General features: G+C 48.7%; 1 protein-coding gene across 1 annotated transcript in view; it reads right to left on the bottom strand.

Moving 5' to 3' along the window:
- Positions 1-13984, bottom strand: part of Ryr2 (ryanodine receptor 2) — a 593927-nt gene extending 579943 nt beyond the window's left edge. The window contains 1 exon segment of the mRNA XM_028859656.2: positions 13844-13984. Coding sequence (XP_028715489.1) covers positions 13844-13891 — 48 coding nt within the window. The 5' untranslated portion in view covers positions 13892-13984.
- Between the last annotated feature and the right edge of the window lie 922 nt (positions 13985-14906).

Here is a 14906-nt window from a genome sequence, read left to right as displayed (position 1 = left end):
GAGAGGGGATCATGAGGCCCCAGCTCTAGTTGAAGAGCTACTGGCAGTTTATGGTGGCTGGGGTGGGGGTGGGGGAGTCATTTATCTTCAAAGGTGTAGCTGCTGGTACATTGCCCAAGGTCAGGTGGGTAGCCCCAACCAAGTCCAGGCAGGCAGCAACATTTCTTTTTAAAAAGAAGAGGAGACAGTCATAAAGGGGTGGATATCACCAAGATACACTGCATACATATATGAACTTGTCAAAAAAAAAAAAAAACAATTTTTAAAATATTAGTTTTTTTAAAGTTCTCTAGAAGACACAGGATGGGGGCTGAGAAAATGTATCAGTGGGTAAGAGCACTTGCTGTGCAGGCATGAAGAACTGAATTCAAATGCCCAGCACCTCACACAAAAAGCTGGGCATAGCTACAAAGGCTATGTAACTCCAGTAAGGGCATAGAGAAGTGGGTCCTGGGAGATCATTGGCCAGCTGGTCTAGCTAAATGGTGAGCGTCCAGTTCAATAAGAGAGCCTGCCTTAAAAGAATAAGGCAGGGGCAGAGAGATGGCTCAGGGGCGAAGAGCACTGACTGCTCTTCCAGAGGACGCAAGTTCAATTCCCAGCACCCACATGGCAGCTCACAACTGTCTGTGACTCCAATTGCAGGGAACCTGACACCCTTACACAGACATACACACAGGCAAAACACCAATGCACATCAAAATAAATAAACCTTAAAAAAAAAAGAAGAAGGTGGCAGAGAGGAATAGAGGAAGACATGTGACATCTTCCTCTAGCCTCCACATGTGCACACAGGGATGCCTGCAACTACATACATGTGCATGTGATACACATACACACACACACACACATACAAGTACAGGATAGATAGTTTTCATTGACATGTAGATGTAGTTACATATACAAATGCTACATATACATTCAGGCAAGGTAAGACTGTACCCCATCTGACACAGCCAGTTGGTAACTTTTTGTCTAGTCGTGTCTTTGACACACGGAATGCCTGTAGTATAGTTAGTCTCAGGCAGATTATTGTGTAATATTATTATATAATATTTTATTATATTGTATAATAATAGCCACCTCAAAATAAGATTCCCAGGCTGGGGAGACGGCTCAGTAAAGCACCTGACACACAAGCATGAGGGCTGAGTTCCTTGTAAGAATAAGCACGGTGATTCACACTTGTGATCCCAGCATTGGAGGGGCAGAGGCGGGCAGATGCCTGGGGTTCACTGACAGTCATCCCAGCCTCATCAATAAGCACCAGGTCCCACTGAGAGATTTTGGCTCAAAAAAAAAAAGAAAGAAAGGAAGGAAGGAAGGAAGGAAGGAAGGAAGGAAGGAAGAAAGAAAGAAAGAAAGAAAGAAAGAAAGAAAGAAAGAAAGAAAGAAAGAAAGAAAGAAAGAAAGAAAGAAAGAAAGAGGACCATTCGAGGAAAAACACTTGAGGTTGACCTCTGGCCTCCACACATATGTGTACACATACATGAATGTACCACTGAGCCTGCATACACAAACATGCATGTACACCTACACCCACACATACACAACACAAAAAGAGAGCTAGGAGTATTCCTCTTGGGAAAGCCTGATAGGCACTGATTTGGGACAGTAATGATGCTGCAATCCATGCTTTGTCATTGACTCCAGACACTCACTTTCAGATCACTGATAGGTGGTGTTGTGGTTTAGATGTGAAATACCCCGTAGGCCCACACCTGGTGGTACTGTTTGAGAAGGTTAAGGAACCTTTAGGAGGTAGAGTCTCCTGGAGGAAGTAGGTCACTGGGGGCAGGCCTTGATGCTTTATAGCCCAGTCTGGCTTCCTGTCTCACTGCTTCCTAAGTGTGGATGGGCTGTAGAAAAACTTGTAAGGCATTTTCTTAATTAGGGATTGATGGGGGAGGGCCCAGCCCATGGTGGTCCTAGATTCTATTAAAAAGCAGGTTGAGCAAGCCAGGGACCAGGCCAGTAAGTAGCACCCCTCCATGGCCTCTGCATCCACTCCTGTCTCCAAGTTCCTGTCTTGTTTGAGTTCCTGTCCTGACTTCCTTCAGTGATGAACAGTGAAATGGAAGTGTAAGCTGAATAAGCCCTTTCCTCCCCAACTTGCTTTTTGGCCATGGTCTCTCATGGCAGCTATAGTGATCCTAACTAAGACACTGGCCATGAGGTTTTGCTTCCCTTGCCCTCCTGTACACACCTGTCTCAACACAGGCCCAGAAGCAATGGGTCCAATGGATCACAGAGTAAAACCTCCAGAAACTGTAAACCAAAGCAAACCCTTCCTCTTCATAAATGTATTATGTGGGTTATTTGTTACAGGGAAGGAAAGAGGACTAGTACAACCCTTTTTTACACCTTTCTTTTGCTTCCTCTTCCTCATGCCCTGTAGGGAGAGAGGCCTGATGTCATTGCCACAATATCAACACTATGACTCCATATGCATGTATACACACAAACACACAAAAAAAAATAATAATTTTTTTAAGTAAAGCATAAAGTTAACTTTCAAACTTTGTGCTCTAACAAAGCAAAATAGACCAAGTATCTTAAATAACAGACATTTATGATCTCACAATGTGAAAAAGCCAAAGCCCACAACCAGGATATTAATATAAGGTTGGCTCCTCCTATAGACAGGAAAGATCTGTCCCAGCTGCCCCCACACCTTAGCTCCTAGAAGCCTCAGTGGTTCTTAGCAGGTAGTCACATTACTGCGATCTGTACAGCTGCTTTCCATATCTTCCCATCATCCCTCTGAGGTGGATCCGTCCTCCAGGCCCCTCTCGTGAGAGCACTGTTCATGTGGGACTGAGCCTACTGCAGCGACCTCACTTCAACTTGATTATCTCTATGAAGACCGCCCTTCCAAATATGGTCACCTTCTGGATGCTAGTGGTGTCAACATGTCTTTCCAGGGGGAAAATTCGGTCCATAAGAACCTTCCAAAGCAACCCAAAACCCACTGGCTCCCCATAAAACCTTCTTGGTTTCAAGTCAACCTCACCCCACTATTTAAGCCTTCTGAGCTCATCTGTGTCTTCCTCCTGGCCTTATATCTAATCAGCTACCTGTCTATTCTCAGCAGAGTCCCTTCAGCATGCCCACAAACACCACCCCAATGTAGACCTTAGTTAGCCAGCACCAACTCTGAGATGGAAATCTCCTCATAGGCTTTAGCATTGGGCTGTGCTCTCACTGTTCCAATCTATCTTATAAACTGCTGCTTCACCAGTCTTCCTAACAGACAGGTCTGACTCACGTCCCTCCCTCCAGAGGGAAGGAAAGGACAAGTGACTCCAAGGCCCTTCTTGCCTTACATATAGAATTCAAGCCCCTGACCTTGGTCTCAAGGCTCTCCGCCCTTCTGCAACTGCCACGGCCCACACTATCACTCTGTCTGTTTCCCAAACATGCCCCTTTATGTTTCCTGCCTATTCCATCGGAGCTCTGCCAAGGAGCGAGTGGGCACTCTCGTGGGATTAACTGGAAATAGTCTAATGAAAGGATCACTTGCCAAGGACTGGGCTGGAAGCAAGGGACAGAATCAAACAGAGAGGATGGGTCATGTAGTGATCAGTAACGGCCTTCCTGAGCTGCAAGGGGGGAGGTCGTGTTCCCAACACCCACAGGCAGAATTCTGAAGGGCACAGAGCAGGGCAAAATGAGGTGCTCCTGGGGAGGAGGAAGCCAAAAAGACAGCCATATGGCCCCTGTTCATGTTCTCCTCACCCAAACTTACCAAATCCCACCCCTGTAGAGGCACACTACAGGTGATATGAAAGGTCAGCTCTCCAACAAGGTAACCAGCTGACTCAAACAAATACAAAATGAACACATGGCCAAGGCTTCACTTCTTCAGTGAGAGGACTAGGATGGTGTACAGCAGCTTGGAAGGAGAACTCAAGAGACACTCAGCAAGCACAGAAGCCCACCAGGCCACCAATGCACTCAGCAAGCACACCCCCAAATGCAATCTGCAGTTCTGAGGGTGAGCAGGTGCAGGTTCAAGAGACAGAGGATTGGTGAGGCCCACGGTGCATCCTCCAAAGTCTGAGTTTCCAGAACTGTTACTACAACTTCAAGGAGCTTTAAACAACTCAGAAGCCAATAAAAGGCAGAGAGAACCCTAAGGGATGAGTGGAGCAGAGAGCCCAGTCACTATTCCTCCCTAGTCATCCATGTCAGTCTCTGGCAAGTTTCAGATAGAGGGAGAGATGGGGATAGAGGGAAGAAAAGATAGGAAAGAAAGAAGAGAAAAGGGAAAGAGGAAGGAGGAAGAGAGAAGATTTTGGCCTCCGGAAGAACCTAGCTCACCAACATCACTCACTCATAAATTGCCCTTGAGCAAGTCGTCTCATCCCTCTGTCACTCGGTTTCCTAATGTGTAGGTGTGCAATTAATGGCTTTATAGACTAAATGAATTGTTCCAGGAATCAAATGAATTATGGCTCTCCTGTCTGAGCTGAATAAATGGACCCAACATCTTTGTCCTTCCATTTCCCTTCATGATCAAATTGTAGGGTTGGACTAGGATCCCTGAAGCTCCTTCTTAGCCTGAAAATTCTTAACTGGAGATCCTGTCTTCCCCATGAAGCCTTGGAGAGCGCATACAACATCAGGTCTCCCTCTCTCCTCACCAGCCTTTCCTGTTAAGAGTATCTGTTCTCAATCTCCATTCCTAGAGTTCTTCAAAGTAGAACATTTGATTTCCCCTTCTTCTCCATCCCTCCCAACAGAGACAGTACAAGCTCTCTCAAGGAAGGAATGATGGCCGAGGTATTTGTGTCTAAGCACTGGGTACCGTGTCCTACACATGGCAGCCAGTCAGCCAGTACCTCACGCGTGATAAACAGTGCCAGCACAGCCCTCTCTTCCCCTTCACACATCTGCTGTCCTCTTCTGTGGAAGGCAGACTCCAAAGGGACAACTTCTTCTGGCACCCCTGGGTGACTCAGTCTCTCACGACAAGAACAAGAGGTTCACACTAAAAAATGACCCATCTTCAGAAGACAGCACTGCTCTAGAGTATCTCAAAGAGGACAAGAGTGGGACTGAGAACTCAAGGTTCTCTGAGAATCACCAAAGACATTCAAAGGGCAGCTTTCCATTGTCTGTGACTCAACCTGAAATGCTCTCTTGACATTCCCATGACCCACCAGGACTTATGAGGCTGTCATAATGCCCAGTGTGGATTTATCCTTGGAGACACATGTCAAGAGTGTCCTGGGCACAGGAAAGCAATGCTCCATCTCTGTTGTTGTCATATTTGATGTGAAATGCAGTATGCTTTTACTGTCACTAATGCCACCTGTTAAAGATCATGGCCACGCTCATCGCCTCTTTACCTCTGTCCCCCATGACAGCACACAGGGCACAGTCCTCACAAACAGAACTTGTGGCTCCAGCTTCTATGTGTACAAGGCCCAAGAAATTGTTTCATCATTTCTGCTCTGCATGACCTATGTCTTCTCATAGCTTCACAGCCCTTCATAGGTTCCTGGCACGCTGCCATGAACAAAGCACGCTCTAAGTACGTGCTCCCTGTATTAGTGACTTCTGTGTCACTGGAACCAAATTACCAGATACAAACAGCTTAAGGGAGTTTCTGTCCATCAAAGCCTGAAAGATGTGGGAGAGTGGCAGAAGAGTCACATCATGATGACCAAGAAACAGAGACGAGGCGAAGCCAGGCTATGCTATGGTTTTCAAAGGTCTACCTGTAGGGACCCGCTTCTGCCAACTAAGCCCACGTGCTGAAGGGCCCAGTCCCCACGCTGTCACTGTGTAGGGAACAAGCATTCAAAACATGAGCCTGTGAAGGCATTTCCGACTCAAGCTATAGCACCGCAGAATAAAAAGCACCCAACACACTTTGAAGAAATTGCCCCTCTCTGTGTTTATTATCCAGTTTTGTCTCAGAGTGAGACAACAAGTCTACAAACATTAAACAGTGTCCTACTGTGCAGTAGACACCCTCACCAAGTGTTTGGAGTGCAAAATATGCACATTTGATAATGTAGACAATATTTCTAAAGAGAGGAAGAGGCGCTGGGGATATAGCTCAGGCATGAGGACTGAGTTGGATTCCCCAGAACTAAGTGTCGTGTTATATATTTGTGATCCCACTGCTGGAGAGGCAGAGATAGGAAGATCCCTGGGCCTTGCCAGCCAGCCAGCCAGCTTAGCCTAGTCAGCAAGCCCCAGATCTCACTGAGAGACCCTGTCTCAGTAAGCAAAATGGATGGCTCCTGAAGACTGACATGTGAAGTTGAGCTCTGACGTAGACACACACACACACACACACACACACACACACACACACACACACACATATACACACACACACATAACCACATACATGCGTATATATACACACATAAACATGCAACCACATACATATATGTATACAGGCACACATGGGAGGGAGGAAAGAAGGAGCCAAGTCCTGTCATTTTCTGTTGACCTGGGGGGGGCGGGGGGGTGAGGGCTCTGGAATGGCCACCTGGAGCTACAACCCTATGTCCAACCCTTGTAGCTCCCAATCCTGGCTGATGGCTTGACTTCTTTGTACCAAACTCAGAGTGACTCAGTAAGAATTTCATGAGAAAATACGCACGCAATACCTGAGAGTCCTACAGTAGACGGCACGTGCAGACAGGCATATCGGAAATAAAACAGGCAACAACAGCAGGTGGGGAATGCCCTAAGACGGTGGGAGCCCCTGACTGAGCACATCAGACAGGTAGGCAGGTATTCCTCCAGGCTGATACTGTATGTGAGACCAGGGGAACTTCCAAACCAGTGTCTAGAACTGTTCAGATGTGTCCTGAACAACCTCACACGAGCACGTGGACACTGTGTCCTCAACACTGATGTCACCTCTGGCCCTGCCACTATCAGAATGGTGTCCCTCACACAAGCATGTGGACACTGTGTTCTCAACACTGATGTCACCTCTGGCCCTGCCGCTATCAGAATGGTGTCCCTCACACAAGCATGTGAACACAGTGATCTCAACACTAATGCCACCTCTGGCCCTGCCACTATCAGAATGGTGTCCCTCACACAAGCATGTGGACACTGTGTTCTCAACACTGATGCCGCCTCTGGCCCCGCCACTATCAGAATAGTGTCCCTCACACAAGCATGTGGACACTGTGTCCTCAACACTGATGTCACCTCTGGCCCTGCCACTATCAGAATGGTGTCCCTCACACAAGCATGTGAACACTGTGTTCTCAGCACTGATGCCACCTCTGACCCCACAGCTACCAGAATGGTGTCCCTCATATGAACACGTGGACACTGTGTCCTCAACACTAATGCCGCCTCTGGCCCCACAGCTACCAGAATGGTGTCCCTCACACGAGCATGTGGACACTGTGTCCCCAACACTGATGTCACCTCTGGCCCACAGCTATCGGAATGGTGTCCCTCACACAAACAAGCATGTGGACACTGTGTCCCCAACACTGTTGTCACCTCTAGCCCACAGCTATCGGAATGGTGTCCCTTATACCATGCTCACCTCCTCTGTCCTCATTTCAGACTTTCACCCACCAAACTTTCTACTCCCTGTCTCTAAAGGGATCTCACCACCACTAGAGCACTCTCCTACAGGTGAACACATTTGAGTGACTCTCACCATGGAGGAAGGTGCCTATTGGCCTACTTCCCCGGCTATTGCAAATGCCATAGATTTCCCTCAAACCTGTCCTTGATAGCTAACACAATGTTAAGCATCAGAGGAAACTAAAATGTATGAAACAGATTGGGGGTTGGGGGGGATGGTCAGAGAGCAAACTCAACATTAGCTGGAGTGATGCCATAAAATTCTTTATAGGATGGAAACAGTAAAACAAAGTATGAACATGAATGGGAAGATCATAAGAGGTCATGGCTGGAGGGGAGAAGTGAGTCTGGGTGGGACAGGACTCTGAACTGAGGGCTGGGGATAAAACCCTCATTAAAGGGCTAGGAGGATTCAAAGGGGCCAGGCACATTTGTTAGGGGTGAGAGATAATGAAGGTTGGAACACAAGGTGCTGATGCTCTGATTTTTTATGTTCCCTTCAAATTCATGTTGAAATCCCAGCCCTCAAAATGATAGTCTCAATAGGTGGGGCCTCCAGAAGGAAACTGGATGGCCTCCCTTGCAAGTAAGGGCAGTGCCCTTATGGAAAAGGAGCACACAGAAATCCCGTCCAGCTCTAGCCCTCGGGAATGAATGGAGACGTGGTTACATTTTTTCCCCCAAAGATCTCAGATTTTGAGACACACATAAACTCATGAAAGCAGAAGAGACACCAAAGAAAGAACAGAATGGAGTCTGGGGATAACCAAACACAAAGTTGGAGTGGACTCCAAAAAGCACACTCAAAAATACATAAAACATCACAGAACATGTCCTGCTTCCCTGACCACATGAAGTAGCTTCAAAACAGAGGATCAGGTGTACAGCTCCTAAGCAGGGTCTCGGAGGACAGAAGAAGAGGGGAGGTTAGGTTTGGGAAGCAGGGGTTCCCAGCAAGTTCAGGAACAAGGAGAAGAAGTTAGGGGATCACAAAGGAAGGTGACGACCAGGAGCAGAGGCCACATCTAGAGGAGTTGAACAGCAAAGTAAGGCATCAGGGTCAGACCAAAAGAAGAAAAATCCAATGAGGGAGGGATTCATAGGCTATGAGAAAAACCAAAAGGAGACGTGGAGAGGGGACCAGCAGCAAAGGAGGATGGAGTAGCCGTTCCTGACCCAGGGTTTAGGGTGCATGAGAGCCGTGGCTCAGAAAGAACAGAGGCCGCCCTTTCCGACGCAGGAGGGAGAAGGCAGGCGTGGGCAGGGATACTGTGAAGGTCAAGATAAGGACAGAAAGTGTCAGGCAGATGTGCAGCACCTAGAGCAAAGCTTCAGAGATTGCCACCTATTTCTGTACCATTTTGAGACTTTAACCTGGAGTGTGACACCCACTAAGCCAAGTTCCTGGGGCGCACTAAGCTTGAGTTTCATTGTCTGTAAGACTGGGGAAGATGAGGGCGGAGTGAGGACTGTTTCCTAACTGTCTCAACCTACCCAGGACTAAAGATGGTCTGTGTGTTGTTTCTTTCTTTGAACAGTCCCCTGCTGGCCTCTAAATCTTTTATATGTATAATAAAAAAAGAAACCTTTCTCTACTTCTTCTAAATGTTTCCTCAGCACCCAAGATCCTGGTGTGTACGCAGGAGGTGCTCAGCTAATGAGTTTCTGAATCAACAGAATTTCCCCTGGGTCTTCGGGTCCAAAGGCATGTCTTGTCATCCCTCCCTCTCATCAAGACACTATCTGCAGCCACCCAGGTGCCGCACGCTGTCATCTTTCCTCTGGTAAGTCAGTCTAGATTTTAAAACAAAAAATAAAAATTATCTAAAGCCAAAGTACAAATAAGGCAGAATGTCAAATAAATTAGTATCCTGGGGGCTGCAGAGCCTGCCCTTCCTACAAAGTGTACGCACTGATTTCTAAGTTTTGTTTTAAAATCTAATGACTTATCCTGGGCAATGAGGAAGGAGTTCCCATCAGTTCCTTGAGAAAGTACCATGGTGCACTTTTTTTTTACCTCAAGCTTTCTGCGGTTTTGTGATCAAGGAAGCAAAAAGCACAAATGTCCACAGCTTGCTAGATCCTCTCCCATGGACACTCCTGCAGCTGAAGAAAGAGCTGGGGGTTCCTAACTGCTGGGAGGCACTGTTTTCACACTAGCAATCTTCCTGCCCCTCCACAAACCAGGGACAAACATTGCCTGCATAGAACTCACTGATCACTGACCTCAAGGTTTCTTTTCACTGCTATGAACTGATGAACAATTCCCAAGATGCTCTTTGTCAATATGGGGCAAGATGGGAAAGCACAGGAAGAAATCCTCCCATGGAAGAGCTCCTTCTGCAAAATAGAATGATCTCTGCATCAAGGACCCAATTTTAAAGTCCCTGTGTGTGCATGATACTGAAACCCGACGGGGTGTGTTACTACAGCAGCTCAGCTATACTTACAACCACAAAAGGAAAGGCAGAAGACTGAGAACTTAACCTCTACCAAGGTCATCTAGTAACACGGGTTTTCTTAAGCCACCATAGCTTATACCTTCTATGAAATTGTACAAGACTGCTTGAGAAAAAGAGTAATGTTAGGCTGGCAAAAGGACTCAGCAGATAATAGTTCCTGCTGCCAAGCCTGGCAACCTGAGTTCGATCCCCAGGACCCACATGATAGAACCGACCTCTTTAAATTGTCCCCTGACCTCCATTAGAACACCAAAGAGCATACACATACTCATACACACACACACACACACACACACACACACACACACACCAAATAAGTAATAAATGGTTACTTTTTAAAAAATGATCTGTGTTTTTAAATACCAAATTACAGTTCATTGCTATGTTGAGAAAGCCATAAAAGTTTTTAAGATAAAAGAAGCCACACATCTCAAATCATGCATGTGTCTGGACATGGTGGGTGAATCCATTAGGTGCTAACAGTTTATTTTATGATAGGATTCATCTGCTCCAAGTGTCGGGCACATCCAAAGTTTACACAGCATCTTCTCAGTCCCTGTAAATATAAACAGATCAGAGGGAGCACATCTCCAGCTGGCAGGGAAACCACCCATCACCTGCTGGGAAGGAATCTTGGCAGACAACAAAACCAGCAACAGTATAATGGAAAGGAGATGGGAATTGGACCGATGGGCTAACGGTCACAAAAGCTCTCACAAACGAAGACATCCTTGATAGCAACAGAAAATACATAACTCATGGAAAGGCTCCATTAAAGATGTCACCTCTGTGTCCCTAAGTAATCATCTCAGACCTCTTTCAGAAAAGAAAAAGGAAGGAGCTGTGGCTTGTAGAAAGACACATCAATGTGCTGGAATGCAAAATTCAAATCCAATAGACAAAATGATAATCAGGGTATGCTAATCTGATTGTATAAATGTCTGGTCCACTGCACAGTAATGGTGTCCCCATGACTGATTTTTTTTTATGTATAATAGCTTTGTCTATTACTACCAGAAAGTCCTCAGTTATAACTATTGCCTCAAGACATGCAGTGTTAATGCTCCTTGGTACGTGTGCCTTTAAAAAACAAGATGGGGGCTGGCGTATGCTTGCCTGGCATACACAAAGCCCTGGGTTCATTCCCCAGCACCACATCAACCTGTGGTGAGAGTGCAAGCCTGTGATCCCAGCACTCGGGAATGGGAGGCAGAAGGATCAATAGATCAATGTTATCCTCAGCTACAAAGCAAGTTCAAAGCCAGCCTGAGGTTTTTTGTTTTTAATTTAAAGGGGAAAAAAATGAAGCCAGGTATGGTGACTCCTGTAATCCCAGCCCTCTGAAGAGTGGGAATTCTATACCATCCTATGTTACATAGAGACCCAGCCTAGGCTAGCAAGTGAAAACGTGTATAAATAAATAAATGCCAAATGAAATTACTCATATTGACACGTGCACATTTAAAAAATGCTGGGCGGGGTGGGGGGATGAGGCTAATGAAGGAATGGCACTCTTGCCTTGGCTAACCTCATTAACATTACTGAACCACCGACATGCTCAGGTTCAAGAATAAAATGGAAAGGATCCAGGGCAGCAGACAGGGGAGCTGGGAAAAGACCTGAACATTATCATATTAAAATCACAAGCTAAGAAAAAGATGCACTCCTTTAAAATATGAATGGTACACACACACACACACACACACACACACACACACACACACACACACACACACCCTGCTCCACAGTGCTACTCCTTCAAGGTCATTTGTTATCAGCACAACAACCTACTAATGTTTTATTAAAAGAAGAATCTCATCCTAGGACTGCCAGACCTTCCCCAAGCCCCACTTATCAAAGGTGTTGCTCTGGATGACAGGCAGCTGCTAAGTGGCATAGAGTTAACATGACTTCATATGTGGAAAGAAGAGGGGGAAAAACCCTACAGGCAAGCACAGTCCCTCGGTCCCCCATTAAGCATTCTGATAACAGCATCTCCATAAGCTGGGCTTAACATTTAAGCCTGCAGGGAGCCCTTGAATGTACAAAACCAGCCAAAATTTCCTAGCTAATTTTAACCCTGTGGAGTCGATTACAAACTGAATTTTAAAGCCATATAGCAACTAAATATATAGTCTGCCTGAAGAAGACATTCTTTAGTTTTGAGGCTATGACTTGACTCATTAAAAACAAAACAGAACTTCTAGACAATTGTCCACTGAGAAATGCAATAAACTATATGGCTAGAAGGCTTCAAATATCCCCATGAGCAATGTCTTAGTGAAGATGTTCTCTAAAGGTCTGGGGCAGCAGAGTGTGGCTCAGGTCAGTGTTCCCCATTGGAACCAGGTCTGCACTCCCAGCCCTCTCTGGAATGCCCTCTAATGTACAAATGACCCCCCCCCAAAAAAAAAATACCAGTAAAGAGCAAAAGGGGCAGAGGAATGGGCTTCTAATGCCACCCTCCAGATTTTACCCAAACACATCAACATGATTTCACACCTAAAAATCATCTTCTAGTTAGTATTTCAAAATTTTCCCATCTGTGGTGTTTTCCGTGATTATGGAAGGGATTGTACCTGGAAGTGGGGTGTTTAGACTGTTGGGGGAAAAAATCCCAGCCCAAAAAAAAAAAAAAAAAAAATGCAGTTTTAGGTTGAAATCCAGGAATCCCGTCAGGAGGATATTCTTGGGAAAGGAGATGTGGGGAAAGAAGGGCCGAGATGATTCGGTGAAGGCTAACGGGACTGTTCTAACACAGTCCCTGCGTTTCTTTGGTCCTAGAGGTTCAGTCCAGGTTTGGAGGTGAGCAACTGGGCTGGGAAGTATCTGCAGTGTTAAAACAAGTCGGGAGGAAGCAGCAGCGCCAAGAGGCACTTACAGAGAAGGAATTTTATTAGAGTGAGGCCAGTCTTTCCCTGCCTATCACCCAGTGTGGAAATTCCGGGCAGCCACCCTCGCCTTGCGCGCGCACGTATACACACACACACACACACACACACACACACACACACACCTCACTTGCAGGCACGCACTTTGCTGCACTAGGTATTCAACAAGCCAGCGTTTAGAGAACGACAACACACATTCATGATGCCCACCCTCTGTAAATGCTTTCATGCGGTGCGCACACACTCACACATACGCACACATCAACCACACACACACACACACACACACACACACACTACGGTTCCCATGTGCTCTGCAAGCCGTCGTTACAAAACCACTATGGCACCACGCCGGGAACCATGGGGACCACTGGAGCAAGCCCTTGTGGCTTACTCCTGACTTGGGGGCATCCTCGGGGCAGCTTCCTCAACCCTGGGCCACTCACTACGTGAGCTATGCCAAGTACGCGGATTGCGATGTCCTCGCTCTGTGACAGCGCGCAGACTCAGCCCCAAAGCCCCAGGGACGGCCGGCGACAGCCGGAGTCCCCACGCTCCGCGCGCCCCACGGACACGCGGCTCTGCACCCTAGCCTGAGGCCGTCAGAGAGGTCCCTGGCCAGTCTGGGTTCCCGCAGCTGGGCAGCACCCGCCCGGGTACCTCCCGCTGGCTCGCCACGCTGTCACCGCACAGGGTCCCCTTGGTTTTCCACACGCGCGCACAGACACGCGTCCTGCCCTTTCCCGGACCGACACGCACACCTGCACACATGTGCCGATGCGGACCCCTCCAAGCATCCCTGGGGCGCCTCCGGCCCCGCAGCCGGCTGTCACTCTGCGGGCACTCGGCTGGTGGCTACCAGGGCGCCCCTTCCCCTGGGAGGACGCGCGCCCGCGACATGGCACTTACAGTTCTCAAGAACTGGATCTCGTCCTCGCCTTCACCCGCATCAGCCATGGCTCCGCGCTCCTGGCCGGGCCGGCTACGGAGCCCTGCGGAGCCCGGCGACAGCGGCCACTCACGCTGCTGCTACTGCTTCTGCGGCTTCTCCGGGCGCTCTAGTCACTGCTACCCGGGATGCTCTAGGGGCTCCGGCGGCGGCTGCTCAGGTCGCTGCCCCTGCGGCGGCCACAGCCAGGAGCCGGAGGCGCCCCGGGGCCGCGCTGCTGGTGCTGTGAGCCCGGCGGTCCCCCTGCAGCGCGGCGGAGGCGGGCGAGCGGGGGCGGCCGAGGCGCGGGGCCTCCCTGCGCCGCACGGCGCGGGAGGAGGGCGGCCGCCTGAAGACGCAGGGAGGAGGCCCCACTGGCCGGCGCGCTCGGCCCCGGCTCCCGCCAGCGAGTGCCTGGAGCCCGCGGAGCTCCGGTAGTGCGGCGGCGGGGCGGGCTGGGGGCGGGCGGGGAGGAGCTGCCAGCCCCGGCTGCTGCAGGTAATCCGCAGCCCGCTCCTCGGGCCGCCAGCGCCGGGGCCCAGCGCCGCTTACTGGCTGCTCCCGGGATCGGCTGGCGCGTGCCAGAGCGCTCAGCCTTCCCCTGCACCTGCTGCCCTTCCTGACCTCAAGCCCTGCCTGGCGAGGCGCTAATTCCCCGCTGAGCCTCGCTCCAGCTCTCTGCACCAATTGCCAAAGCCCCTCGGATTGCGTGGAAAACTCACCTTCTCCCGGGGTGCACAGAGTGGGGACTCTCTAAGTGTATTCGATATTTTCACTTGGACTCCCTCGGTTCTAGATAGACATAGTTTCTTAGGTATCGAGTCAGAGTGCACCACGCTCATCACAGATAAGTTCTCATCACAGACGATCCATACTAGGGGCATGGTGTGGCTGCACGAGGAGTTTATGTCCAGTAACAGGAGCTGGAGAGATGGCTGAGTAGTTAAGAGCACTCACCATTCTTGTAGAGGACCCAGTTCGGTTCCCAGCATCCACACCAGGCGGCTCACAACCACCTGTAACCCCGGCTCCAGGAGACCCAAT

This window comes from Peromyscus leucopus, chromosome 5 (assembly GCF_004664715.2).
Source record: "Peromyscus leucopus breed LL Stock chromosome 5, UCI_PerLeu_2.1, whole genome shotgun sequence".
NCBI classification, from domain to species: Eukaryota; Metazoa; Chordata; class Mammalia; order Rodentia; family Cricetidae; genus Peromyscus; species Peromyscus leucopus.
This window is presented reverse-complemented; position numbering and strand designations above follow the sequence as displayed.